Genomic DNA, 27,333 nt, shown 5'->3' with positions numbered 1-27,333 from the left:
TCTTGCAGCAGCTGACTAGATGGTCCACTGTTTCTTCAGCTTCTTTGCAGAGGTGGCATTTGCTGTCTGTTGCTGCCTTCTCAATTCTGGCTTTATATGCATTTGTTCTTAAGGCTTGGTCTTATGCAGCCAGAATTAGTCCCTCTGTCTCTTTCTTCAACTTTCCTCTCTTGGACATTGCCAGGTCTTGTTGTTATCTGCTTTGCCTGCTAGTTTTTGTGTGTACTGGGCATGTAATATTTTGCCTTGCCATGTCTCTTTTCTATTCTTCATTTAGTCTTTCTTGTAGGCCAGTTTGATCTCTTCGGTATTCAGTAAACCTTCATGGTGCACTAGCTTCAGTGCATCTTCTTCACTGTCCTTCAGATATTCGTCCAATGCCCTTTTTTCTTCTTCAGCTGTCTGGTGTAGTTGTAACATTCCACACCCACCTATGCTCCTTGGTAAGTAGAGTCTGTCAACATCGCTGCGTGGATGATTCATTGTCATTATTTTTCTGGTCTTCCTATCCAGGGCTTTTAGTTCAGCTTGAGCCCAGTCCGCTATTCCAGCTGTACATCTAATGACTGGAATTGCCCAGATGTTAATCACCTCGATGGTATTTCCGCCACTGAGTTTGGACTTTAAGATCTTCACTCTTCTGATATATTCACTACTCAGCTTCTTCTTGACTTCAGTGTGCTTGATGTTGTCAGCCTGAAGGACGCCCAAGTATTTATAGAGATCTTCCTCATCCAGGCTCTTGATGTTATTTCCATTGGGCATCTTGCTTCCTTCAGTTTTCACTGTTTTTCCCCTGTTGATGGTAAGGGTGGCACATTTGTCCAGTCCAAACTCCATTGCAGCTGCTGGCCCCGGTTGCTCAGCCAACAGTCCTGAGTCCTGTAGCCCACTGGTCACCAGATATCCAGGAACCAGAACACCTAGCGCGGTCCTTGTTGACCCGGGTGACGACCAATCCAGTATGGGTTTCTGTAAATTATGTCTCACCATACTGTTTATGGGAGAGGCACTCTTCGTCTGGCTCCTCTGATGAGACCTGTCCAGTATGGCACGGCTCTCATCTTCCTTGGAGCACTCAAACCCCAGAACCACATCAAGGTAGTGCCTCACTGGGGGTTGTTGTTGTTGTTGTTACTAAATATTAGCAAAGCTCTCAATTTTCTTAGAGTAAATAAGCAAATTGCCCAAATAGCTACCAAAACATCACTCAGAAATCAAAATTCAAAACTTCCATTACAAGAATCAAAGGCAGTAAAATATTCATGCCCCTCTTTCATGCAAATCAGATTGTAAATTCTCATGAGATCCAATTTGGTAAAAACATGTGCCTTTTGTGCCATTCCAAGAGTTCAAAAATGAGGTGAAGATGGTAATGATCCCTAAGGGTTACAGAATTAAGGAGCCCAAAAATGGAGCCATCCTTTTTCTCAACAACAAACAGTAAGTGCACTGGCATCAGAGAAAAAGCAGTAGATAAAGCCTTTCTGTACATTATCATCACCCATAAATTCTTCAGCTGTAACTGACATTGGGTAGTGACATTTTGTAGAAATCTAGGCTGCAAAAATAATGGCAAAATTGATGGGGGAGCAAAGGTCTGCATGTCCCTCCTTCCACATACATTACTGTAGAGAACTATAGAGATTATTTTGGAGAAACTGTGCAGAAACAGATACAAAAACCAAAACCAAAACATGCTTCAAGCCTGGGAAGCAGAGAAGGTGTTAGAAGCTCAGACTGGCTCCATCCTAATTCACTCAGGTGTAAAAGGGAGGGACAGGAAAACAGCCAGGCTTTCAAGATTCTTTCTACAGGTAGTCCTCATTTAACAAACATTAAAATTAAATTTAAATTTAAACATTAAATTAAAATTAAAAGACTTTTAATTTTGTATATTTTGTAAGATTTTTATTGTTTTTATCATTTTTATTCATGAGCCACCTAGAGTTACTTACAGTATATAGTGAGATGGGTGGCATATAAATTTGATTTATAAACAAATAAACCACTCATTCAGCGACCGTTCAAAGTTACAACAGCGCTGAACAAGTAGTACTTATGACTGGTCCTCAAACTTCTGCCCATCCCAGCACTCCCGGTCATGTGATCGCGATCCAGACACTTGGCAACCAGCTCACACTTACGATGGTTGCAGCACCCCACAGGCACATTATTGCCATTTGCAGCTTCCCACAAGCAAAGTCAATGGGGAAGCCAGCAGGGGAGGTCGCAAATCACTCCAGTAAGTCACTCGCACCCTCCCTGCCCAGCAACACCCACCCTGGCCCCGCCACACTCGCACCATGCCTCACACCACACCTTACCTGTCTGCCAGCCTGCTTGTGAGCCACCTGGGACTCACTTAATGACTCACAGTCCTCGCTTAAGGAAGGCCATGGGGATTGCTGGGATTGCTGTTGCTAAGTGATGCAGTCACATGACAGTGTGCTTTACAACCTCATTGCTTAGCGATGGAAATTCCGGTCCCAATTACCATCGTTAACCAAAGACTACCAGTATAATCTATATCAATAAAATATAGTTCCAGTCCAACTTGTAGAGTCTGTTTCCGGACCTGGTCTACCTGAAAGAGCTGACATTTACTGTATATAAATTGGTTTAGTAAATAAAAAAATAAATTTTTGAATACCAATATTATCCTAGTCCCAATAAATCACATTTGGTGACATTGCAGGTCTTCTGGAAAATGCAGCAAGGAGGCTAAATAAAGTTGTAGGAACTGCTGATGATTGCTGATGGTGAGAAGAGGTTCAATGAATTTCATGATAGGTACTGTGCATAAGAGCATCAACACCTACAAGTGTGTGGGACAAACTGAGTTGGCATCTTCTGTAGTAGGTTCTGAGTCTCTAGAGAAGCAGGAATGGCTAAAGTTGAAATGTGGCTCTGTGTGTTTAGCTTCCACTTCTCTAGTTGCCTGAGCTTTTGAGCGCTTGAAAGTTGGGAGCGACTTACTTCCCAACAGCCAGATCTGCAGCATTAGCTGCATCATTGACAAAATGCCCCCTTTCCCATAAGTAAAAGGCTTAATGCTTTGGAGGAGAAGAGGTTCTTAAAAGCCACTCGTGTGTGAAATGGCCAGGTTCTCCACAATGGAAGCGCAAGCTTTGTGTATGTCAGTGTAACTTTTCATGGCCAGATAGGGGAGCTTTGCTAGCTCCCAGCTTCATGGGCTCAATTTCCAAAGCCTTTGGTGTGTGGAGGGGCAGAAGTCAAAAGACAATAGTGGTGTTTTCTTTTCCTACCCCTACTCTGCTGCAATTCCTTGAGTTTTCCATCAATCCCCAATCAGACTTGGATGAATGCAAGGGAGGTGGATGTCAGAGGGCTGCAGCACCACTTTCTCCAGCAACTGCTGCCAGATTTTGGGCCAGGATTGATATGGGAGTTCTGATACTGGAGTAAGGCACTGGCAATGTGATCCACCGTTAGCAGGGTTGAATTGTTTCATCTTGGTGTCAAAGCCCAGCCTCTACTCCCATAACTCTGAGAGTAGGTTAAGCAGAACTTGCTGTCAGACCTTAAGCTAGCCACAGCAATCATTTTTTGACTCTCAGGGTACTTAATCCTCAGAATCTTGTTTACAACAGAAGGTAGTAGTAGCAACAAAAGTAAGTAAGTTGCGTTATTGGAGACAAAAAACTAGTCATACAAACGCAGCAGATATACAGATATATTTATTTGTCTGTTCCAGTCTAAATTCTAGGCCTTTTCTTCCTGGTTTGTTTGGTTTTTGTTCTGTTTTTGAGTCAACAGCAATTTGGCCATTCCCTTCCTGGCCTTGACAGTGGGAGTCATCTGCTCAATATTTATATAACAGTTCTCTACAGCCTGAGAACCACTGGATCCTGCCATGCCAGCTTCAGCCCTTATGACTATTTTGCCAAGCTCTGGATTCTGTTATCAAATTAAACTGTTTGACCTGCATCTATTTATTTATTGCATGGATTTATAGGGCCTCCCAACTCAAACAATGTGACTCTGCAATGAAGGAAAGGTTGCTTACCTGTGTCTATCATTCTGATTCTTCAAAAGGTCACCTGTACATTCGAACAATTCAGTTTTGTCCACATACAGATGCTTTTGGTGGGTTAGTTTTCTTTCTTGGCCTCAACCTGCACACTACAGTCCTCTGTATATTCAGTCAGCATGGATTGCCAGGCTCTCATTGAACCTTCTTGGCTCCGCCATGCTTTGTATGAGGCTCTCTGAAGGTGTGAATGTTCAGATATAATGGTCTCGCCTGGGTCCTCTGAGTCACAGGCCAAAGAGGCAGACCAGATGGACTGTCAGCCTGAAGAGCTACCAGGGTCAACCATGTGCCTGTGGCAGCTTTAAGACACAAATGAGTCTGAGCAGGTGACATCTGATTCAGATAACAAGGACCTAGATTTTGACGGGGGTCCGTCCCAAGAACATACCGGCATACGAGGGGCTGAGTAAAAGCAACCAGCACCTCCAGGCTCTTGCCCTTTCCAGACCTGTCCTGTCTCTCTTGCACCTTACCCTTCATTGACACCCTGGTCTTAACATTTGGACCAGCTCATGGCATTTGAACCCTGGACTGTTACAGGCAACTTGTGTGGCTCTGCTCTTGCCTGCCTTCTGTAAAGACCACTACAGCTTAAGCTTCAAGGCAAGTCACGGTCTCTTTAAACTTGCCAGGCCTTACACACTCTCTGGCTGATTGCCCAATTCCTCAGCATTATCAGAGAGTTTATGATGTGGCAAGAAAGCTTTTCAAGCTTGGATTAGCCAGACTTTCTGGCTTACACTGAGTGATGCAGGACAAGAGGGTGACCCCTTGGTGTAGCCAATTTTAGGTAAGAAACCTGCCTTTCTCAGAACCTTGGAGCTTCAGGATTAGCTGAGCAATGGAACCCATGAGAAGATTCCAGAGAACCCAAAATAAAGATGTGTTTTCCAAACAACCCACCCTGAAATCCATGACCAAAAAAATGTGGTGATAGCACACACTTTTCAGGGAGAACAGATAAATGGACTGAAGACAACCTGTGTGCTTTGCATTAAAACAGCTAAAAAAGCTTCTTGTTATGTAGCAACAGGATGCACCTCTACAGAAGCACATTAATCTGACTGGCAACTAGCCCGCCATTGTGGAGAGCCACATGAGGCTCATTCTGCAGCACCAGAGGGCTTCTGGATCATGTCACGATGGCAGAGCAGCACAATCTGCCAGATGAGCAAAAAGCCACGACCAGACAAGAGCTCCGTGCAACGTGGAGGTACATGCCACAATGTCTTGCAATCAGGAACACCCATAGGTAATCTGGGAGTGACCAAGTAACCACTCAGTCCCAGAGCAAACCTCGCTGAGTGGTGGTGAGACTCTGTCACTGATTGACCGGTTATGATCATTAGCTGAATACGCCTCATTATTGCACTCATTCACCTCTAGAAAACTCCTATGGGTCTCCCCCCGATTTTCGCCAGTTTGGACAGGTTGACAATTAATCTTTCCCTGTTTTCATGAAGTTCATCCTAGATCATTCAATCCTCCAGCATTTTGAATGGAAAATTTGCTTCCTGCCCCATTCTTCTCTGCCACCTCCTTGTTTTTTGGCCCCTGGCAGACACTTACGGTATTGACTTGCCGCAGAACAGTCCCCTCAGCAAAAAAGAGTGGTTTGCGAGTGTCGACAACAATCAGATCAAAGTAAGAGCGCCATGGCTGATGCTGAGATTTGTCCTGCTGTTGAAGAAGGAACAAATTAGGCTAAGATGGGAGTTGGCATATTGGCAAGTCCTGAAAGGAACTGTACTATGAAACTGAAGGCCTCACACCAGTCACAAACTCACAGATGACTGTATGCGTGACTCTCTCTCTCCCTCTCCCTCTCTCCCCTCAGTTACAGAGCTGCTGTATGGACTTTGATAAGTGCTACACTTGGATTGCAAGCTCTCTGACAGTTTACATCACTAAAGCACGTGAGACTTAATATCATCTGGTCCCCATGGAGACAGACACAGGAGACACGAAAGGAAGGCCAGCTGCAGCGTTCCCTACTCTTTGGCATGAAAGCCTGCCCAGAACATGAACTGACCCATCCAGATGCTGCTAAGGGCCATTTGGGCCTGAAAAACCTCACAAACTGCAGGGAACACATTCACAGGTTGACTTACCGTGTCTCCTTCACTGAAGTCAAGTAAGTATGTCATGATTGCCTGTAAAGAGATAAGCGCAGTGTGCCACTCTCTTCTACAGTGAAGATTCAGCCCAGGTTCAACAGCCTCGTTAACCCAGAAGACAAGGATGCAAAGCCAGAACATCTTCAACGCATCTCTGCCACTGACCCATCTCCCACCAAACCATCTGTGTTCATATGCAGTTGCAAGGTGCATGACCCTACATGAGAAGCATCACACAGAACATCCACAAAAGTGAGGACCAGCTTGTTGCTCTTCAGCAGCCAGCCAAACGGGCAGTCCAATACTATCACTATGTGTTGTGGAGGGAAGCGGGCCCTACCTCGCCTACCCCTGGAAGGCCAACTTACGTCTGTATAGTTGTAGTCACTGTTGGTGGCAAGAAACATCTTCCCTGTGTCCTTCATGCGACTCAGCAGAAGAGGAACACGGGGCTGTACGGAAGAACACAGAAACAACCTGCAAATCAAAGGCTGGCCACTACCTGCAACAGCATTCTGAGTGTCTTCAAGGTCACAGAGGTTCTGCCTGCCCAGCCGAGGGTGCAGAGAACACCTGTCAAGATAGGAGGGGGGCTGAAAGTAGGCATTCTCTGCAACAGCTTTCTCTCCAAGCCAGGCGTCACTCACATCTTTCACCACATACTTCTCCAGGTTCTCCAGCGTTTTTTCCTTCAGGCAGCCCTAGGAGAGCAACAGATGAGGCCACATGAGTTCTGTGCCACAACCCAGACCAAGCAGCTGTGGGTCTGTTGTATGGCAGTTTAGCCAAGGCAGCTCCTGACACACTGACTCTGGGCTGCCCACAGCAGGTTGCAAGTGAGAAGAGGTTTTGAAGCTGGATGCAGTGGACCAACGCAGTCCCAAACCCTAACTCTTCCCTCACATCCAAGATCTTTATTAAGTTACTAATAGCTAATATGATTTTTATCAATGTATTTTGAAGTTACTTCTAAGCTGCCTTGGAATTGCAAAATGTAAGATGTGACTGGGTGGTGAGTTTTTTGTTTTTTAGTATCTTTGAGTCTCTCTTGACTCCTGGCAACTCCATGCAGTTTTCTTGGCATCATTTTTGGAAATGGTTTGCATTGCCTTTTTCCTCCTAGGGCTATGTGAGAGGGACTGGCTCAAAGTCACCCAGCTGGCATCATGCTTAAGGCAGGATGAGAATTCAGGGTTCCCCACTCCTGATCTAGCAACTCAACCACTAGACCAAGGTGACTCTTAAGTGTGAGTCACTGTAATAAATAATACAAGGAAATATCTCAGTCCTATCAGAGGTGTATTACCACATCCATGCCCTTGCTGCTCTTGGTTTGGATGTGTGAATGGATTTGTAAAGAACTTAAATCTTCTCCAAAGTTGAAACTCTTACATCTTTAAAAAGTGTTGAAGCTGGAAAGAAATATATTTTAAACAAAAGGATCCAAAGGCTGAGACTGCAAAAGAGGTGTCTATGGCCTTTCTACATGAAAATGTCCAACTTTTAAAAAAAGTTTTTATTTTGTTCTATGCAAAAAAAGGAAATGAATATAGAGAAAAATGTGTATTACACTGCATAGAAATACGATGTTTCAGCCTTATTTTTTATTTCTACTATTTCCCTCTGGAGCCATCGCCATAGTCCCCTTCCTCCACACATGGTTCCCTTTCCCTCCTGCTCCCAATTTGGAAACCATCCAAAGCGGTTAAAGGGGTGCCCTCCCTGGCAGCACAGCCTGCAGAACAGCCAACACAAGGGGCTGAAGGTTAGCAGGCCTGGACCTCAGCTTCTTTCTCCACTACCCCTCCACACACATGGCCACCCCCTCCCCTGGGAACTGCTGTGCCAAGCAGGCTTGCCTCAGAAAAAACAAGGAATGGTTTTGGCCCTGAAGGAGCAAGGCCTGTGCCAGTCCCAGTGATTATGTGCCAGAGCTGCTGCCCAGGGGTGAGAGACCTGGAGAAGGGGACTGGGGCTCCAGATGGTGGATACTGAAAACAGAGATGGAGGGCTGGTCACTTGTCATCTTAGGAAAAATGCATGCCAAAAAATATGCATCTTATCTAAAAACTGAAAAGACCAGAATGTTTTTTGAAAAATCTGTTACTTTACTGAATCTGAATCATTATGCATGTCAATTTATAATGATTCAGATTCCATAAATCAATCAGCAGCTGCTGTCCACACAGGAGTGACATGAGCGGGACCAGGCGAAATGATTCCCCGGCCTTCTGGCTTGTGCATGCAGAACCAAAGCCCTGTGAGAATTTGGCCCCATTTCAGCCAGGCAGAAGAGGACCACGTTCTCACAGCAGCCTAGCTTCATGCGGGAAATCACCCCAAAATTGTCAATTTGGGTTGAACTGAAAGATCTGCATTGGCTGCCAACTGACTCTCAGGTATGATTTCAGGTATTTAAAATCCTAAATGCTGGAACCCAACTATCTGGGGGGCATCTCTCCCACTGTGAACTTGCCCAGTTACTTAAATCAGCAGAAGTCCCACTGCCAGAAGATTAATTGTCTGATACATGGAAGGATGCCTCCGGTGTGACTCCCAGGTTATGGATATTCTCCTGGGAGCAAATTTACCCCCACTTTTTCTTTCTTTTTTCTTTTTTCTTTCTTTGGTGCCTTCCAGTCAGTCTTGACTCCTGGTGACTGCCTGGAGTAGTCCCTGCAGTTTCCTCTGAAGGTTTTTCAGAACTGGGGCTGAGAGAGAGTGACTGGCCCAAGGTCGCCCAGGTGGCTTCATGCCTAATGTGGGACTAGAACTCACAGTCTCCCAGTTACTAGCCTGATGCCTTAACCACTACACCAAACTGTGTGTATAATATAATGAATGTTGGAAAAAAGAGCACGAGACAACTATGTAATATGCCTAGGAAGAAAAAGATAGCTAACAAGAATGTAGTCAAGGGAACAAGGAGAAGTTAAAATTAAAAGGTGAAGAGAAAATGGACAGCAATTTTGACTGAAATAAAACATTGTTTTGAATGGGGTAAAAAGGATTGAACAAGATATATTCAAAAAAGTTATTGCAATTAAGAATAAAACTGTTGATTAAACTGGGTGAGAGGATGTTTAAGAAAGTACTTTAGAGATCTGAATGGGAATGACAGCGATATGTCAGAGTAGAATTGAAATGACTGCTGTTAAAGTCCAAGGAAAAATAGATGAAAAGAAAATCATAAATTATGTGAGAAGGTTAAAAAATAGCTGGAGAAATGTGAAAAATGGATGTGATTTGCTGGCAATGGTTGTGCAACTTGTTCAGTGTGCATGCGCAGACTGCTTCCTTGCCTGATGACTGGAACACTGGACTATGGCTGCCCTACACAAAGGGAAGGGCTGGTTGGGGTGGTGGTTAAACGTACTGGACTAGGAGCAGAGAGACCCAGGTTCTAGTCCTTCCTTAGGCCCAGAAGGCAGCAGGGGATTCTGGGCCAGCCATGCTCTCAGACCTTGACTGGGAGGTGGAAAAGCATCCCGCAAGAAGGTTCTGGCGAGCCCCAAAATGTTGCTGACAAAGCTGCATGGGCCTGTCCCTGGAACCCCTAGCACCCCAGATGCTCTGCAAGGACCACGCAAAGGGAAAGCCCGCAAGAGGGAGTGCAGGAGTGCGGGCTGTGTTGGATCAAAAGGGCATGACAGATCACGTGGCATAAGGTTGGGGACGTGCGCTGCATCTCTTCACATCCATACGTTTTCCAGACCAGTTAAGTACGAATATGAAAAATAAAGCTTATTGCACGTTTGTTGATTTAGAGGAAGTTTATGACGAAGTGAATACGCTTAAATTATGGAACATTTCGCGTGAATATGAAGGTTAGTAATTGAATGTAGCAAGAATAGCACTTAATGGAAGTAAAGCATCCGTGGAACACCTAGCAGATAGTTCAACATGGAGCAGGGGGCAATACAAGGATGCGCAATACCCCTCGACTGCTTAATGTTTACATGCATAAGGAATGCTTCTCATAGACAATACCTGTTTTGACAACTGATGCACCATTTAAACCAAATGCCAAAAGGATATATCCAAGTTTGTGTGGCAGGGAAAAAACATAAGTTAAATATAAGGTGTTACAAGATGCAAAGGAAAGGGGAGGCCTGGGTTTACCTGATTTGAAATTGCATCTGCAGCTTGCTGTTTGGTTTGGGTGCTGCTGAGAAATAGAAGGCTCTTGGGGTTAGGAGGACATGACCTGAGATTTGGGTGGCGTGGGTATCCATGGTACGATAAAGTCAAGGATAATGCGGATTTTAAAAATCATTAGGTTAGACATGCCATACTGAGATTATGGAATAGGTACAAACCCAGGTTGTTCCTGAAAACACCTTTGTGGATCTCAGCACAAAAAGCATTTTATAGATGACGAATAATAGGCAAACACAAATGGCTAACTTATCATGAGATCCTAGAATTTTGTCAAGGGGAATACAAAATAAAATCAAGAGAACTGGGGGCAGAGGGATATAGTTGCCAATGGTTTTCTTATTTACAGTTATTAGAAACATATAAAGTAGACAAAAGAGCTTATGGTTTTGAACATTGTACGAGTTTGAAATAGAACGGTGTACAAATGATGAATATGTAATTGCTAAAATGTATAAACTTTTATTGAAATTTGAAACAGAAGACGAACAAATGAAAGAATGTATGATAAAGGGAGCTAAATTTTTTGGTTATAATATACAGATTGGACAATGGGAAAATATGTGGTTGAAAGGATTGAAATTTACATTGTGTTATAATCTTAAAGATAATTTTTATAAAATGATATATTGTTGGCATATGACACCAGAAAAATTGTCTAGAATGTATAAAGGTACTTCAAATTTATGTTGGAAATGTAAACAACAAGAAGGGACATTTTATCATGCTTGGTAGACATGTAAAAAAGCTAGAAAATTTTGGATTCAAATGCATACACGGATTCAGAGGATTTTAAATATTAATATACAGTTGGAAAAAAGTCATGGAACATTGTTTTTGTACATGATAACTGCAGTGAGATTATTGTATGTACAAAGTTGGAAAGATTCAACGCTCCCCACAATGGAGGAATGGTTGGTGAAGATGACGGAACCTGCTGTGATGGCTAAATTGACTTCTTTGATCAGAGAAAAGACAATATCTACATTTATTGCTGACTGGAAACCCCTTATAATATTTTTGCGTGAAACACAAAAAAAGGAACTTATGATTTATGGTTTTGATGATTAGACAGGATAGATTATAGAAAGAAGGGAGTCACGATGTAACTTTAAAGAAAGAAGCAAATTTATAATTGTACTTATAACTGCTGTAAAGAATATTGTAAAGAGAGTATCAAGAATGAATGGGGGCTAAATGATATGTGGACTGAACACAAGAATGAGTCACCAGTATGAAAGGATTTGGTTTGGTGATACAGAAAAAAATGAATCAGGATCAAATCCCAAAACAACTACATGAAGGAAAAATGAATGGATCAAGAGGAAGCAAAAGACCAGGAAAGTCATGGCTGGATGGAATTAACGACGACACAAATGAACAAACAATATGAATGAACAAAAGTTTAAAGAACAAAAGTCAATGTGAGGATGGTTTACAGGAGAGAAGTGTATGGAGAGGAATACAGAATGGTTTCAGTATAAGCTCAATTTAATTAGTGGTGAAATCTCATGTGAGACAACGAGAGCATGTTGATGGCTAGTGAATTGTCAGCCCATATTTCCTATTTCACAAGGCATTGCCCAGAAGTGAATTCATCAATAAATAGCAGCTCTGAATACGAAAACCTAGATGTAGTTTTATTTCCTTTCCTTTGCTCTTCCCTCCCGCCTTGATTTTCTTTTGTCTATTATTTTTCATTCATTTTCTGAGTTTTGCATAATGTTGCTTATGCCGAAAGAAAAAAATAGCACGATTTGTATGGAGGTAAAGATTAAAACTCTAAACTTGGTGTTGAATTCTGGCTCAGCCACGATCTCTGAAGGGTCCCCCGAAAGACTTTCCCACGAAATCTCAGGAATCCAGCCAGCCCTCCAGCCTCCTCCCCCAACTCCTCCGCTTACTGAAAGGTGCACGTAATCCATGGCTTCTCGGACATCTTGGAACATGCTGCGGAAGGACATGAAGAGGTTGCCCTGCTTGTAGCCGGTCGCACAGCTGAGAGAAAAAGAGGAACAAGTCCAAGGTGAGATCAGCCACGGCTCCACAGGGCAGGGAAAGGCCAGCAGCAAAAGCAGCCTCACAAACAGGAACAGAATTCCAGGCGACTTCCCCCGCCCCCACTTGGCATGATACGGATGGCATCCCAGAGGGCCTCTGAAGCACCAGGTAGCACCCTCTGCCCCAGGCAGGCCAGGCCAGAGCACCCACGGGCATGGGGCAGGGCACGTACTTCACGTATCTGGGGCAGCTGGTGAAGAAATCCACGAGGCAGGCAAAGAGGTAGGCTTCTGTGGGGAGGGAGAAAAGGGTTAGCGAAGGCACCCTCTGGACAGAGCCCCCCTCAAGGTCATCCAGAAAGAGGGGACAGCCGAAAGAGAGGGAGGCCCATTCCAGTGGCTGGCACTACTTGGAAACTTCATTCCGATTTGACAGCCTAACTTAAACCAGGGATGGTCAACGTTTGCCCGCAAGGTGCCATGCTTGGGAAATTGTTTGGGCCACACCATGAATACAAAAGTTGCACGTGCCAAAAATCTTCACCTGCTTATCAGAGGAATCCATTTCCTCAGTTCTCATGGAAGCCTCGTCGAACCACAAGGGCTGGGTCTGTGCCACATGCTAAACCACAAGAAACCCCAACCAATGTTAAAACAAGGTTAGCATGATGTGCAAATGCAGCTGTTGGGTCTTAAACTGGCTCAGCTAAGTGTGTTATATGGACCCAGCCAAAGTAAGTCACGGGAAAACTGGTTTATGATAAGCACCAAATGCTTTAGAAAGACACCGTGGGCCCCTCCCTACACAAAGAATAGTACCGTACACTAAAATAAACTTTTCAGCAGTTAACCCCTCTTTCTTGTCAATCCTATGCAGAAAACCTTGTCACCAATTTCAGGAACATCATCAGAGGGAGCGCCAAGGTAGAGCAGCAGTCCAGGGTTCAAGGGGTGTGCTGGGGAAGGAATACGGTCTGCACATGCTTCCCAGCATCTTTCTTTTTCATTCTCTTTTCCCTCTGGACTTTCCAGCTCTGGCCCAGAAAGGAGGAGCTGCAGGCAATGCACCAAAACCTTGGCAAGCAACTCATCGATATACAGTCGTGGCACGCAGCCAGGTAGCTGCTCGCCCTCTCAGCAGCACCAGCAGCCTGAGGGCTCCCCAGCGCTCCTCGACTGCCGTCAGCTGCAGACGCAGACGGGCCCGCTCCTCTCGCCCAGCCCTCCACCCCCAGCCGCCAAACCGGCCAGGCAGACATGTCTGTGCGTGTCCGTGTAATGCATACAAATGCACATATGAGAGCCAGTGTGATCTGGCGGGGAAAGTGCTGTACTAGGAGAGTTCTGCTCCTCTCTCAGGCATTACGGCTCCCTGCGGGACTTTGGGCCGGTCCCTCTTTCCCAGCCCTAGACTGGGAAGCCCAAAAACATCTAACTGCCAGCCCGCGCTGGCTCATACCGTACGTCTTTTATCACACAAAATGACGCTAGCCTTGGGAAAGAGAAAACTGGAGTCCGTCATCAAGTTTCGATCAGATAATTATGGGGGGTTAGTTTAGGATTCTTATCTATGTCAGACTTGGCTTTCTTTAAATTCCTCTGCCCAGTTTCCACAAAGAGTTTTGCGGCACCTTCAGGACTGAGGCGTTACGGACCAACCTTTGGGAGACTCATCAGAGGGGCGTCACTTGTGAAAACAGGACCAGCTGTTTGTTTTTGTTCCAGAAACATCTCCGAAGCCCCTACCATGTTTTTCAAGAGCCCTCTCCAAGCTGAGTCCCTCGGCTAGCCCACTTTGGGCTCTTGTGCCTCCAGAGACACAAACGTAGGCCTCTGCCAGATATCCCTCCCAACCAAGGAGCCGCCAGATTGGGCCGTCCTTTGGGACAGGCGGTGCTGTGACCGGAGGTTGACCCTTCTGCCCTCTTCCCAACTCTCCCTTTGCAAGTACCTGTCAAATTAAACAAAGTGTTTAGAATATGAAAACGCTTCGTGTCATCTCTCTGAATGAATTTGTTTGGATAATAATTCCAGATTTCACTCCTAGAAATAGAAAAACAGAAAAAGTCATAAATGAGGTGGGGATGTAGCTCTAGCGAAGGCACGCCTTACTAAGACGTCGTGTCCCAAGCCCCCAGTTCTGCTGAATGCGTCAAAGGAGCACAGAGGCCGCAGCTTTGCCAGCTCTGTCTCCACGCGGGCACCCAGGGGCCTCCGCTCTTGCCCTCCGGCTGGGTTTCTGGCAGTGGGAGATGGAAGGAGGCAGAGTGCGGCCCCCTGGCAGGGAGCGGTTCAAAATCTTCTGAATCTCCGCAGAGGCCTCGGAATAGCTGGGAGGGAACCATGCCCCTCTTCCTTTCCGCCCCTGGCGGCGTCCCATTTGACCCAAACCTTCCCTTGGCCTGCAGGCCTACAGAGAAGCCATGAGAGTGGCCGGGGAAGAGGGGCTGCTATGCAGTCCAAAGAGAAGAAAGGGATGGGAAACCTCCAGAAAGCTGAGGGGGAGGGCTGTAGCCTTGGACTTCGAAGGCCTGCTACATTCTTCCCCCACGAGTCTGTCCAATCCTAACTCCACTCATCCCTCTGGTGCCCCGGGGAGGACTTTCTTTCCCCGATTCTGAATCTCTTTGCCACCCATATTTGATTCTACGGTGGAAAAAATATTCTCTCTTGAGAATGACCCGTCCACTTATAAAGTTTGGTTATGCTCTCCACACTTTACTTTCTTAAAAAAGTAATAAAATCCTAATGCTTAGCTTTTTAATGGGACAATTATTCAAACTGCTCATTTATCCATGTGGAATGTGAAATATGCCCTTTCAGCTTCCCTGTCTGATTTGCCTTGACACTGGACTGGCAGAAAGGAGAGGAGCTCCAGAAGCGCTCCAGAACTTCAGCTGAACTGCTCTTAATGAAGTACGAGAAGACTCATGCTACATGCTGGTCAGAAAAGCACCAGCCAGACTTGGGACATCACCCTTGTACCTTCTACAAAAGATACTCCCTGTAGCCCTTGGCAATAGCATTTTCACAGGAGAAAGGGAGTGCACTCAAGGGATTACTGATACCTGCTTGCAGGAAGAAGTTCTACAGGACTAGTTCTGTTTTCAGGATTGTCAGTAGCTACTCTGGACTTAGAAGGGTGAGAACATCGTCAGGGTATCTCAGCATAATTCTGACACAAATGGTATCAACAGGAAAGGATTCATTTCTGAGACAGTGAGCTGAATTATCTAGGTGAGGATCTGGGACTATGCAATGAATTGCACCTCTCAAGGACTCCTGAACACAGGTTTGGCTAAAGCTTGAATAGGACAGTTTTACCCAGGGCATCAGCGAGTGTAATTCATCTGATACTCATTCGAAGTAAACAGACGGCCTCCTTCCATCTCAGGCTTTAGTCCTCCTCGTCCTGCTTTTCACAATTCCCCAAGGGAGCTCCCTTTCTCTCTTTGGTCCATGCAGGGAGTTCAACAGCTCTGCCTTTTCTCTGCTACTCAGTGCACCAATATCACTGGATAGGTGTTACACCGACGCGTTCATTTTCCTTTTATTTATTATCTTCTTATTCTTAAGAAGATCTCTTAAGAAGCCTTCTGAGCAGGGGGTTGGTCTTGAATACTACAATTCTGTTAATGGGGGGGCACTTGTTTGGGGGGGGGATGCTCCTGCATTCAGAGCCTGCTTTCAATCCACACACACTTGACAGAGGACTAGACTCAAGAGCCAGCACATGGCTGGGCCCGGGGGCAAGGCATGGACTCAAGTACCGATCCCGTCTGATGGCTGTTCCCGGGGTGCTCAAGCCAAAACTGCCTCACACCTTCAGGGAAAAGGAGCTGGTGGCCTAAAGATAAGGTTTCCAACAGTCCAGCCCTGTGTTATGCTAGATTCATACTAGGGAAATACCTTGAAATATTTGAACCAATCGTAACTACTGAACCATAAGGGAAAAGCTGAAATCTGTAATTAGGTAATATTTGTATTAGGCTGATCCTAATAAAGATAGCTCCCAACTAAGGACTTTGGAAATATCTGAAGGTTTGTGCTACCAAACTAAAAATGGACCATGCAAAACTTTGGAACCAAAAATTGCAATCCGCCAAAAGCCCAAAAAAGTGCAAGCGGATTAACAATCCAAATAAATGACTATTCCAAAACCTGGGCGGGGGGGGGGGAGGCATGAAAAGCACGAAGTAGAAGTGGTTAACCAGGTTATGAATACATAGCTCCTCAATCCAAATAAAATAAAAGTCTGTCTCAGGAGCTCTTGTGAGAGTGTAAGAGCCCTGCTTTGATCCATGAAGAATCTTCCAGCGTTCACAGGAGGCCAACCACTCACAGGAGCTCCTCCAAGAAAGCCAACTGGCCCTTTGGAGGAGATCAGAGAGAGAAAGGGAGGGAGGGTGAGCTATCAGCTGTCCTCAGTTCTCTGCTCCAAGGGATCTCCTTCAGGAAAGGAAGGGGCTGATACAGATTTTTTGGCAGATGATCGATTGGACGGGAGCAGAAGATGAATCCCACATCTAAGAAGAGAGGGATGGAGAACATACCCCTTGAGGAAGCGGAAGCCATGAGCACACACCAACAGATTGCCATGGGAGTCCACCTTCAGCAAGTTCCCATACTGGGCATCAAAGATCAGGCCCCTGAAGAATGGAAAGAAAGGAAAGATCACTGGCTTGGCTCCCTCCCGCATCAAAGTCTCCAACAGCAACTGGGTTTCCAGTTCTGGAAAGACAGAATAACTGGGTCTTTCATTACCTGGTAGGGAAGGCAGGATCGTATTTATATTCCAGGATTTCGTGAGGGTACCCAATGGAGACCAGCCGCTCCAGCAACAGCTTGAAGGCCAGTTCTTCATAGTCCGGAGATTGGTACACTGCAGTGGAAAAGAGCAGAGTCCGCTCCCATTCCTGGTGCATCTTTGTGTCACCAAGTCCAAAGGAAACACAGAAAATGTAAAAGACCAACATTTTCTGAGTGAGCTCTACCCTGGGGACTTGCTTACATGGTCATCTCAAAAATTAAAAAGTGGGTCCAAAAGAGCACAAAGATTGAAATCTATCTGCAAAATGGACATCTGGTCAGGAACGCAGCATAACACAAGCAGCCTCAGGCTCAAAGCACAGGAATGACAATAAAGCAGCCTGCAAGGGCTGCTGTTGGTCCCAGTGATTTCCTGAATAAAACAGTTCCCATTTAGCCATTGGGGCCAGTGGGCTGGGCTTTCTTAGCCTGTTTTTCTATCCTGTAGTAAGGAGAATGGATCTTTATGGGTTTCCTGGATGGACCTTCATGTCACATAAAATACATTTTATTTTTACTGAAAGTGAATACAGCCACCTTGTTGAACTAGTCCCTTGTTGAACTAGTCTATAAATAACTGAGCGAATAAATAAATACATAAATAATTCTGTTCGCAGAATGTCATCATTATCAGTTATGGGTTAAGGCAGACCTGACTAAGAGAGAGGAGGCTGGTAATTCTGGATTGAGGCGGGGGGAGGCAAAGGACAAAAGCGAGCCGCTTGCTGGGGGGGCAGGTAGCATTTCCGTCCATTAGTTATGTCCTCCGTGTCACTTATTTTGTGAATGAGCAACCCCACCCCCACCCCTCAAAATCCCAAATGTGCTGGCCAACCCCCAAACACTGGGGACCCTGAATTAGCTCCAGCCCCAGGCCTTCTGCTCTTATCACAGAAATGCGCAGGCCCCCGGCAGGCCAAATCAGGAGACCCACATGCAACTTATTAACAGACCAAGAGACAGAGACCACAAGGAGTCTGTCAGGCAGCTTCCCAGCAGAAAAGCACCCCAAATGCATGAAAAGCTGTGCTGGGTTTCTCCACCTCCCTCCGCCACGCCGGGCACTCCACGGGTTCCACAGTCAAGGCCTCTTACTTGCAAGGGTATAGTCCATATCAAAACCGAAGCATTTTATCTTCTCCAGGGCCAAGCTCCGGTTCACAAAGATCCTGGGAAGCAAAGGGGACAAGGGGGTGAGATACCACGGATCGGTCTTACTCCCTTTAAGATGAGCCCCTACAGTTGCCTGGACGCGTCAGCTGGCCTGGAAAGAATCTAGCATGCTTAGAAAAAGTAGTCCTGCTGAACCATTCGGTTGAAATGGACAACACAGATCCTCCGCCTGGGATGTTCAGAAATGGTCTAAGGCCAGCCTTCCTCCCATCGTCAGACCTGAGACTTCATGTGTATCTGCCAGAATTTTTTTAAAAAATTCTTATTTATTGATCAAATTTGTCACCGCCCATCTCATTGAAATGACTCTGGGAGATTTACAGCAAAAATAAACCCTTTAAACTTCCCTTAGATCTCCTTTCCCTTTTTCCAGACAGGAACAATTTAATTCTCCTGTATGTTTTGGAAATTCCTCTTCAAGGATCACTTTTTTTGTGAATTTTGATAGTCAGAAACTCCAGTTCAAAGGATCTCCAAAGGCTGGTTCAACCTCCTTCTTCTGTGCTTGAATTCCTCAGCTAAGACCAGTGGAATGGCAATGGGGAGTGCTGGGTTTGCCATTGCTAAGCGATGCGGTCACGTGACAGCTCTCTCTACAACTACATCACTTAGCAACAGAAATTCCAGTCCCAATTGTGGTCATAAGTTGAGGACTACCTGTAGTCCACTGAATCAAGTCCACTGAATTGTGCAAATTCAGCACTATTTATGCACACCCATAAATTCATCTTTCTTAAAAGACTAGTACTGTTCAAGGCATTGTTCAGGAACCTTGTTGCATACAAGGACAATTATCTTTTCTGTTCCCAGTTACAAAACTGCACATGGCATTGAATCATTTTTAAAGCCCTAACTCTTAGTGGAGGAGGGATGAGGGAAGGTCTTGGGGGCACACCTGGCTTGCAGTTGCTGATTCCTCACCCCTACTCTGGTTGTTCTCCTCCCTGCCTTGTGGAAGGCTTTGATCGCAGAATCAGAGAAGTGTAGCACAGTATAAGTGTCCTGGTTTCAAAATGGCCCCATAGTCCGTATGTTCATCCACCAAGCTGATCCAACCCCAATTAGCCATTTCAGATTTTTGCCTCTATTTGGGGGGTTTCAGGATGCACATGGATAAAGCCCATTATACTAAGTGAGAGGTGTCTCCAAACACTGTGACCCACCATCCTTTGGGGCAAAAAGGTGGCCTTTCTTTGCTCTCAGTGTTGACAATGCAGACCCATGTTCATCTAAGATGTTTTGCAAAAAGTTTTATCTCTGGATAACTTCCCCCCAGAGTATGCAGACTGGTATTAAGTTCACCTTCTCATATCTGTTGTCAGCAAGCAATCTCTAGCTTTGAGCATTTTGTGGATCCCCCACCCTCTAAAAATAAAACCTATTTGTATAAGGTACTATTCCTATTTTGGCTAGGAATTCAAGAATCCACTTTTGTTGTGATGGAGCTGTCATTCCCAGTGCACATGTGACTAGAGAGAGAAAAAGAAGCAGCCAGGGTTTTGCAACATATCCTGACCCGCACAGCCCTCAGCTGGTCAGACATAGCCTTCATGTCTCCTGGCCATCAGCAGCAGTTCCAGGATCCAGAGGCAGAAGCCACGTGAAGCAGTCTAGAACAAAAGCCCCAACAGCCTAAGCCCAAACAAACTCCACTTCAGGGCTCATACAGTAATTGCCCAAGCCACAAGTAGGAAGATCTTTGGTGACCAGAGACTTGGTGTGGAGGCATTCGGAGCTGGGTCTCATGGTCCTTCTTACACATCCCACAGGCTGCTTTTCTCCTGGGGAACTGCCCCAGTCTGTGTGTTGCATTAGGGTTCCAGACTGCCAGCCTGAGAGCTCTGCCCACTGCATCACCATGGAGAAGACAGAATGTACCTTGAATGAACTTTCTCTGGCCAAGCTTCCCACTAGGAATTTGCTGCTTTCCATCCTGTGGCCTCAACAACCCCCAACCTCGCTCTGGATTTCTGTGCAGCCACCTTGTAGGAACATTACTGGCAGCCATTCTCTACTGTGCCAAAGGTGGCTTTGGGTTACATCTGCTCACTGAGCCTGCTCACCCCACCACAGGGGCCAGAGCCTGTCTATGCTCCCTTAGGAGATGAGCTACCCCACTTCTACTGCTTACTGGTGGCCACTGGAGCAGCAGTTTCTCTGAGGCAGCAGTTTGCCTGGCCTATGGGCACATGGCCTCTCCCAGCAAAGTCCATCTGCCTCCAGGAGAGGACTCTGCTGAAGAGACCTGGGAAGATCTTGTAAGAGGCTTTGACTTCAGGCTGTGCGTCAGAGCATTTCATCATGGTCTGAAATCCTTTGTAACAGGATGTTGCTTCATGTAAGGTGTCAGTAGCTGAAAACTGCCCGTCAGCACTTCCCATGCTCACACAGGTTGCTACCACTGCCACCCCCCACCCTCCCTCCCTTCCTGGGTCAAGGTCTTACTGCAAAGAAAGCAATGCCACGAAGGGGGTGTGTTCGGAGGGCCGATGCCGGTAGGTGAAACAGGAGAGGGGCAGCCTTGGCCAGAGCCAGAGTGGACTTTCAGAAAGAGCAAACAAACTGAAGCTTGAAAATAACATCCACATTGTCAGTGCTGCTTCCAGAATCAACTGTTCTTACATTTCCTAGTGGAACCTGTAATAGTGTTGAAATGTTTCCTCAGCTAAGAGTGTGTTCAGACACAGCCGCAGAATATTCCATTGCCTCATTCCCCTCCAGTATCTTAATTTTCTAATTTTCTTTTCCACATGACTACTAAACGTGTTCAAAGTTCAACAAGGGAGGAGGGTGGGCAACGCCCAACAGCTAGATGCAGAAATCTTGCTATGGTCATGGGAAGATATCTCAGATCATCTATTCATTCTTGACCTTATATTCTCTTGTTTAGCCACAGCCACTTCTTAAGTAGCCCATTCCTACTGTATTCAACTTATTTTTATATTTCTCTGCATTTTATCTGCCTGTTTTAATTTTAACCATTCTTTGCTCCTTGTCTACATTCTTTGCAAGTCTTTTTTTTCTCTGTATATACATTATACCATATTTTCTCTTATCCTCGTTTTTATAGCAGCGCATTTTATTTCTCATCCACAGCCTGTTTCACTTCATCATTCTGTCTTACTAAGCATCTTTTTTTCATCCTTCCCAGTATTATGACACCACACACCTCTCTGGCTCTTTGTAACAATTTTTTCACTGAGCTCCAAGCAGCTTCCACATCTTCTTTTCTTATTTTTTTTTCCCTATAAGGCTCACGCTTTCTCTTCCTGCAGTCATTCTATTTTCACTCTAATTTCTTTCACTTTGCTCTTTTTTTTCACATGTCCACTTTCCCCAAAAACTAATTAATTATCTACCAAAAATGATCTCACCCACATTCAGAACCTCTTATCATCCTTCTGTCCTTCTCTAATTATCTCATCCTTTCATTACAAACATGCTCCTAGATTTATATTCATTCTTTTGCCATATATGAGTAGAGTTATGCTTAAATCACATACCCGAAACAAACAATCCTTTTTTGAACCTGTTCCATATAGTCACCATACAGTCTGCCTTCTCATTTATTCTTGGGCCTCCTAATGGTCCAATCATTTTTCTATTCTTTTGTTCCTCATGTCATTTCCAAAATAATATCTGGTTCTTCCATTATCACCATTCACTGGAGCATAACATGCAACTATTACTAACTCATGGATTTCTATTTTCATACATACCCACAATAGCTAGATGATACCAATTCATACATTCTGACATACGCTTTAGGCCTTTCATTCATAGTTAAGCCTACATCTTCGCTCTCCTATATGTATTCAACTCCACTCCATAAAGTCAGACCACCTTCGTCCATACATCCTTTTCTTTAATATCTGACATACTATATATCTATTTTCTTCCTTTCCTTTACTTCATTAATTCTTACTCTTTACCATTCACATTCTAAATTGCAATTTTCCATATACCAAAGCTGTCACCAGAAAAGGCATTGGCCTTGGATATTGGATATTGACCCTCAAAACCCATTATGACTTTGGTCAATTGAGATTTTCATAAGCAGAAATAATCATACTCAGACAAGGAATCCACACGACTAGGGTGGGGGGAAAACAGAAACTCACTTAAAGAGTGTCTCTATGATGGAGCCATCTTATTCCTTGTGTAAACATTAGAAAGCAGTCATTAAATTGGTAGAACAAATAATTCACCTTCAGCATAATGAGAAGTTCAAAGAATTCACCACCATTAGAGGCAACAGAGCAGAGGGGGAAGAATAAAACTGAAAATCCAGCAGGGATAGACTGCCAATGCCACTCATGCCAATGAGAGGTGAGCGGAGTCATGAAAGGCAGTGAATAAGCTACCAAGTTCCCAAATGCCAGTACATTTTATTTATTCATTCATTCATTTATTTCCCTAGGCCTCTATGTCAGTCTACTCCGAAGACACTGGACCAGGTCCTTTTCTAATGTAGAGGAGGCTGAAGTCTGTTCCCACTGCTTTTTACTTCTGTTTTGCACCGAGTGTTCATTCATCAAAAGGAAGACAGCAATGGCAGAAGACACTCTTCTCCTCACATGAGCCCTACCAATGTCTTTTGATATTCCCTTCTCTCAGCCATCCTGCTTCTTTACTGTCCAGCAGGACACAAAGTGGAGATGCAACCTCAATAGGGAAAAAGGAACCAGTTATGAGGAGTTTAGCGACGGCTGGCCCTGGGATCTGCCTTTTCTCCTAGGATATTGTGGGTGCTGCAGTGTTCCAAAGCAAGTGGTGGGGGGAACAGCTGCAGTCAGAAGCAGTGACGGATTCTCATTTCTTTCAAGCCTGTTATGACTCTCCCACACACAAATCCAAGATTATTTATGGTAGGTTGGTAGGTAGGTAGGTAGGTAGGTAGGTATTTATTATTTATTAAACATACTTCTATGCCACCACAATCAGTAGGGACTCTTGGTGGCTTGGTGAACAGAGACTGATTAAAACATTCAGAGTAGGAATAAAGCAACTACAAAAACAATAAAAAAATTTAAAAATACAACTTTAACTACAAATAAAATAAATAAAAACAAAGATGGCAACATTCATATCAGGGGAAAGCCCTCCAAAACAATTCAGTCTCCAGAGCTTCCAAAAGACCAGCAAAAAGGGAGCCAGTCTGATCTCCCCGGGGGAAGGGGCTGTTCTACAACATTGGCACTGATACAGAAATGCAGCTCTGCCTTGCCAGCCCCCTGAACCTCCCAAAAGTGCGTGATTTGCAGTGGTAGATCTAATTAGTCATGCTGATATTGACGAGAACAGGCAGTCCTGAAGTTACTTGGGCACCAAGCCATAAAGGCTTTATAGGTCAACACCACCACCTTGAATTGGGCCTGGAAACCATTCGGCTACCCGTGCAGGATCCACAAAACGAATTGTGTGCTCCCAATGCACACAGGAACCCGGAAAGATGTGGGCCTCTGCATTTTGGACCAACCATAGTTTCCAAATACTCTTGAAGAACAACCCCCACGTAAGTCTACACATTACAGTAGTCTAAATTGGTGGTTACAAGGGCATGAGTTACTGTAGCCAAGTCCTCCTGCCCCAGGTAAGGCTGCAACTAGCACACCAGCCAAAGCTGGGCATAGGCTCCATTGGCCATAACTTCTACCTGCTGAGCCAACAGAAGCCATTAATCAGAAGCACCCGAGTTGTCAACCTACTCCCTGATGTGTAGTCCAGTGACAAAGGAGCCTGATGTATCAACGGCAACTCCAACTTGCCAGGATTCAGTTTCAGTCCAGTCCCATCCAGACCCTGACCATCTCCAGGAACCACAGAAGGGTCAACAGCACCTCCCTCACAGCCCACTAGCAATGTACAATTGAGTATTACCAGCATATTGATGATACCACACCATTGGATGACCTCTCCCAGCAGTTCCATATAGGTGTTAAAAAGCAGGGCACATAGAACCAATGCCTGTGGCAACCCATAAGGAAGAGGCCACTAGGCCAACCTCTCTTCCCCCACCAACACACATCAGAGCTGCCCAATACAGAACGAGCTGAGCCATCATGAAACAACACCTACTACCCCAACCCTCACAGACAGTCTGAAAGGACATCATGGTCAATAATATCAAAAGTTGCCAAGAGAGCTAATGAGACCAGGAGGAGTGCACTTCCCCCATCCAGGTCACAACATAGGTCATCCAGGAGAACGAACAATGCTATCTCCATTCCAAAACAGGCCTGAACTCTATCTGAAAAGGGTCCAGATAGGGTGCTATGAAATTGATCCACCACCGTCTCAACAATCTTCCCTGATGTCAGCCCTCCCAGGTAGACCAGACAGGAAACACAACCAAATGAGCTACTTCTATTTTATTGATAGGCTACATTAACAGGATCTTGCAAGTCTGAAAGCTCGCCCTCTCTTTTTGCTGCCTGATCGGTTATGGCAGATCCTTTCTAAGTTTCCTTCTGTGCCCAATACGCAGCTGCAGGCTATGCCCCCTCTTATCTGATTGTTCCCTAGGCGGCATCTCTTCCCCCATCTTCCAAGGTCATTCTCACATTCCATTACACCTAAAAAGGGATGGTTGGAGACTAGTTACTAGATCTCTAACATGCTTGGGTCCATGGATGCCCTCCTCAGGAGGGGCTGCACCACAGCCTCTTTCAAAGCTGCCAGGAGCTCCCCCTCCCGCAACGAGGCATTAACAATTTCCCAGACCCAAAAGGTCACGCTTCCTGCAACTTCCGGGACAAGCCAGGATGGGCAGGGATCCAGCCAGCAGGTGGCAGAAGACAATCGAGGAAGCTCACTCTCTCAGCGGGCACGGACCAAAAGGACTCCCAATAACAGGACAAGACAACGTCCCAGTCACCAAGAAAGACTGTCCACGTGAAGTCCAGCCTACAGTGAGTCTAAGCAACTTTATTGGCAAAATGCTGCCCAAGCTATCACAGCAACCATGTGGGAGGTTATAAAGCTGTTTCATCTCCAACTAAGAGTTCACCATCCCGTATAAGGCTGCTGGTTGGCAGTCATCCAATGCAATAAGGGAGAAGTGGCAAATCTCACCTCCCTTGTCGCCGCAGTGTAGACCTGAACACGGGCATGCGCTTGTGCTCAGTCAGATTCATTCAGGACTCCTCCAGAGGGGCTCCAGGTGTTGTTTCTGGCACTTCATCTCCCTCAGTAAACCAAGGTGCCATCCAGAATCAGACCCCAGAAAGAGGCAATAAGATCCAGCACCTGGCTCACTACCTGAACAGAACTGCCCATCAGAAATCTGGGGAAACTCCCAGCATGCTCTGAAAGCAACAGGATCCATCAGGCACCCGAGGCAGACCACTGAAATTGGTTCCTCTCCCTGAGCAACCACAGCTGGACCAGGCATGAACTAAGCATAACGGTACGGGGAATTCCCTCCATTTCCAGATCCTCCCACAACTGGAGGCAAAGATGAGATCCAGAGTATGCCCACCAACGTGCATCAGAGCGAGAGGTAAGAACACAAATGGACCTTAATCCCATTTTTATTCACCCCATAATGGATTCACAGCCTTGTTTGTTGCTGAATAAGGGAAGGCCTTTTGTGGCATTCCAGACATTTTCATTAAGATCTTGTCCCAAGACTTTCCATATTCAGACAGGCAAGTGAATAAGCAGTGACTTGCCATGGCAACCTGGAGGCTTCTGGGCTGCAGCCGGTTCTATGCTGCCCAGGCATCACTAGCAGTCCTCAAGATGCATCTCCTTCCTCAACACCCAACTGCTCTTCTTCACGTGCCCCTTTTGCCTCAGGCAGATCAGGGCCCTGGACACTTCCTGGAGCCTATTCCGACCGCACCGGTGTCCAGCCAGGCTGTGCCCTGTAACAGCCAGGCCCTAGGGTACCACAAGAGTGGCCAGGGGATGCTAGAAGATGCTGCGGATTAGTAAGGAAATGGCCCCAGAGGGTGTGGGCCCAGATGGGCTTCCCTGCTCTCAGCCCCTTGACTCCAAGCCAAGCACCGCCACGTCTCCTTCTGCCGCCAGCCACGGCTTGCTTGCTCCTGAGGGCACCGGAGCGCAGCCCGCCACCTTCGTGTAGCGCTCCCTCTCCTCCCTGGCGAGCAACGGCCCCAGCGCGGCAGCGCAGGCGTGGGGAGCGGGCTGGGCGCTCGGGCCCCACGCGGACTCCCGCTTTGGAGAAGCGCGGCGGGGAGGACGGCTGTCCCTCGGCTGTCGAGGCAGATGCGCTTTACCGTTGTGCCGCCGCAGCGCGGAAGGCGCGAGGGCTCCGCGGATACAGCTCCCGGCTGAGGAGGGCGCGAGGACGGATCCTCGGCCTGCGCAGACCGCCCCTGCCCGGCCTGCCCTCCTCGCCTCTGCCTTCGCCCCGCGCCCTCGACCCCCGAGCGCTCCCTCCGACGACGGACCCTGCCCGCCGGTGCTCCCGCCCTTACCGGTGGGGGTAGTCCCGCTTGACGGCGGCCCGGGGTTCGGGGGCGCCCGGGGCCTTGGGCGGCGGCGGTGAGGGAGACTCCGCGGCCACGGGGGCCTCGGGCGCGACGGTGCCCATCCTCGCGGCGGGGGCGGCGAGGAGAAGACTTGGCTGCGGCTGCCCGCGGCGCTTCCCCAGCCTGGGCGAGAGGTTCTCGGCCCTGCCCAGCCCCAGGGCCCCTCCCCGGCCCGCCCGCAGAAGCCTCCCGCCAGCCGCCGCCCCGGCGCCCCTGGCCCTAGCCCTGGCCTAACTCTTGCCAAGCTCCGGGCGGCGCCCCAGCCGCGTCGAGTCGGAAGGTGGGCAGAAAGGCGCGCCTGGAAAGCAGCCCCGCTGCTGCTCCGGAGCCGGCGGGAGCCGGCGGGAGCCGCGGGCGCGGGTGGGAGGCGGCAAGGCTGCTCGGTGCCGGACTCTTCAGGAGGGAGGGCCGCCCCCCCCCCCGCCGCCTGCACGAAGTCGCGAGGCCGAACAGAGCCGGGCGCCGGCAGAGAGGGGGCCTTCGGTCCGTGGCAGGAAAGAGCCCAGAAAGCCGCCAAGCGC

The 27,333-nt window shown here is 46.7% G+C and overlaps 1 protein-coding gene across 5 annotated transcripts in view; it reads right to left on the bottom strand.

Moving 5' to 3' along the window:
* Positions 1–27,039, bottom strand: part of LOC103054699 (cytosolic purine 5'-nucleotidase-like) — a 53,961-nt gene extending 26,922 nt beyond the window's left edge. The window contains exons 1-11 of one of the 5 annotated variants that reach the window (XM_088152135.1): positions 26,759–27,039; positions 18,237–18,310; positions 17,097–17,214; positions 16,886–16,981; positions 14,284–14,375; positions 12,566–12,623; positions 12,237–12,330; positions 6,838–6,875; positions 6,543–6,747; positions 6,169–6,210; positions 5,627–5,737 (exon numbers count right to left, since the gene is read on the bottom strand). In XM_088152135.1, coding sequence (XP_088008261.1) covers positions 5,627–5,737; positions 6,169–6,210; positions 6,543–6,747; positions 6,838–6,875; positions 12,237–12,330; positions 12,566–12,623; positions 14,284–14,375; positions 16,886–16,981; positions 17,097–17,214; positions 18,237–18,310; positions 26,759–26,874 — 1,044 coding nt within the window. In that variant the 5' untranslated portion in view covers positions 26,875–27,039. Of the gene's footprint in view, positions 1–5,626; positions 5,738–6,168; positions 6,211–6,542; positions 6,748–6,821; positions 6,876–12,236; positions 12,331–12,565; positions 12,624–14,283; positions 14,376–16,885; positions 16,982–17,096; positions 17,215–18,236; positions 18,311–26,758 lie in introns of all 5 variants that reach the window. The other 4 variants (XM_088152134.1, XM_088152133.1, XM_088152137.1 and 1 more) reach the window with 4 other exon arrangements.
* Between the last annotated feature and the right edge of the window lie 294 nt (positions 27,040–27,333).

Source organism: Python bivittatus, unplaced genomic scaffold (assembly GCF_059951505.1).
Source record: "Python bivittatus isolate LINGU-HERP-01145 unplaced genomic scaffold, Pbiv_v1 ctg000680_np1212, whole genome shotgun sequence".
Lineage (NCBI taxonomy): Eukaryota > Metazoa > Chordata > Lepidosauria > Squamata > Pythonidae > Python > Python bivittatus.
Note: the sequence above shows the minus strand (reverse complement) of the source record. Positions and strands in the feature narration are given on the sequence as shown.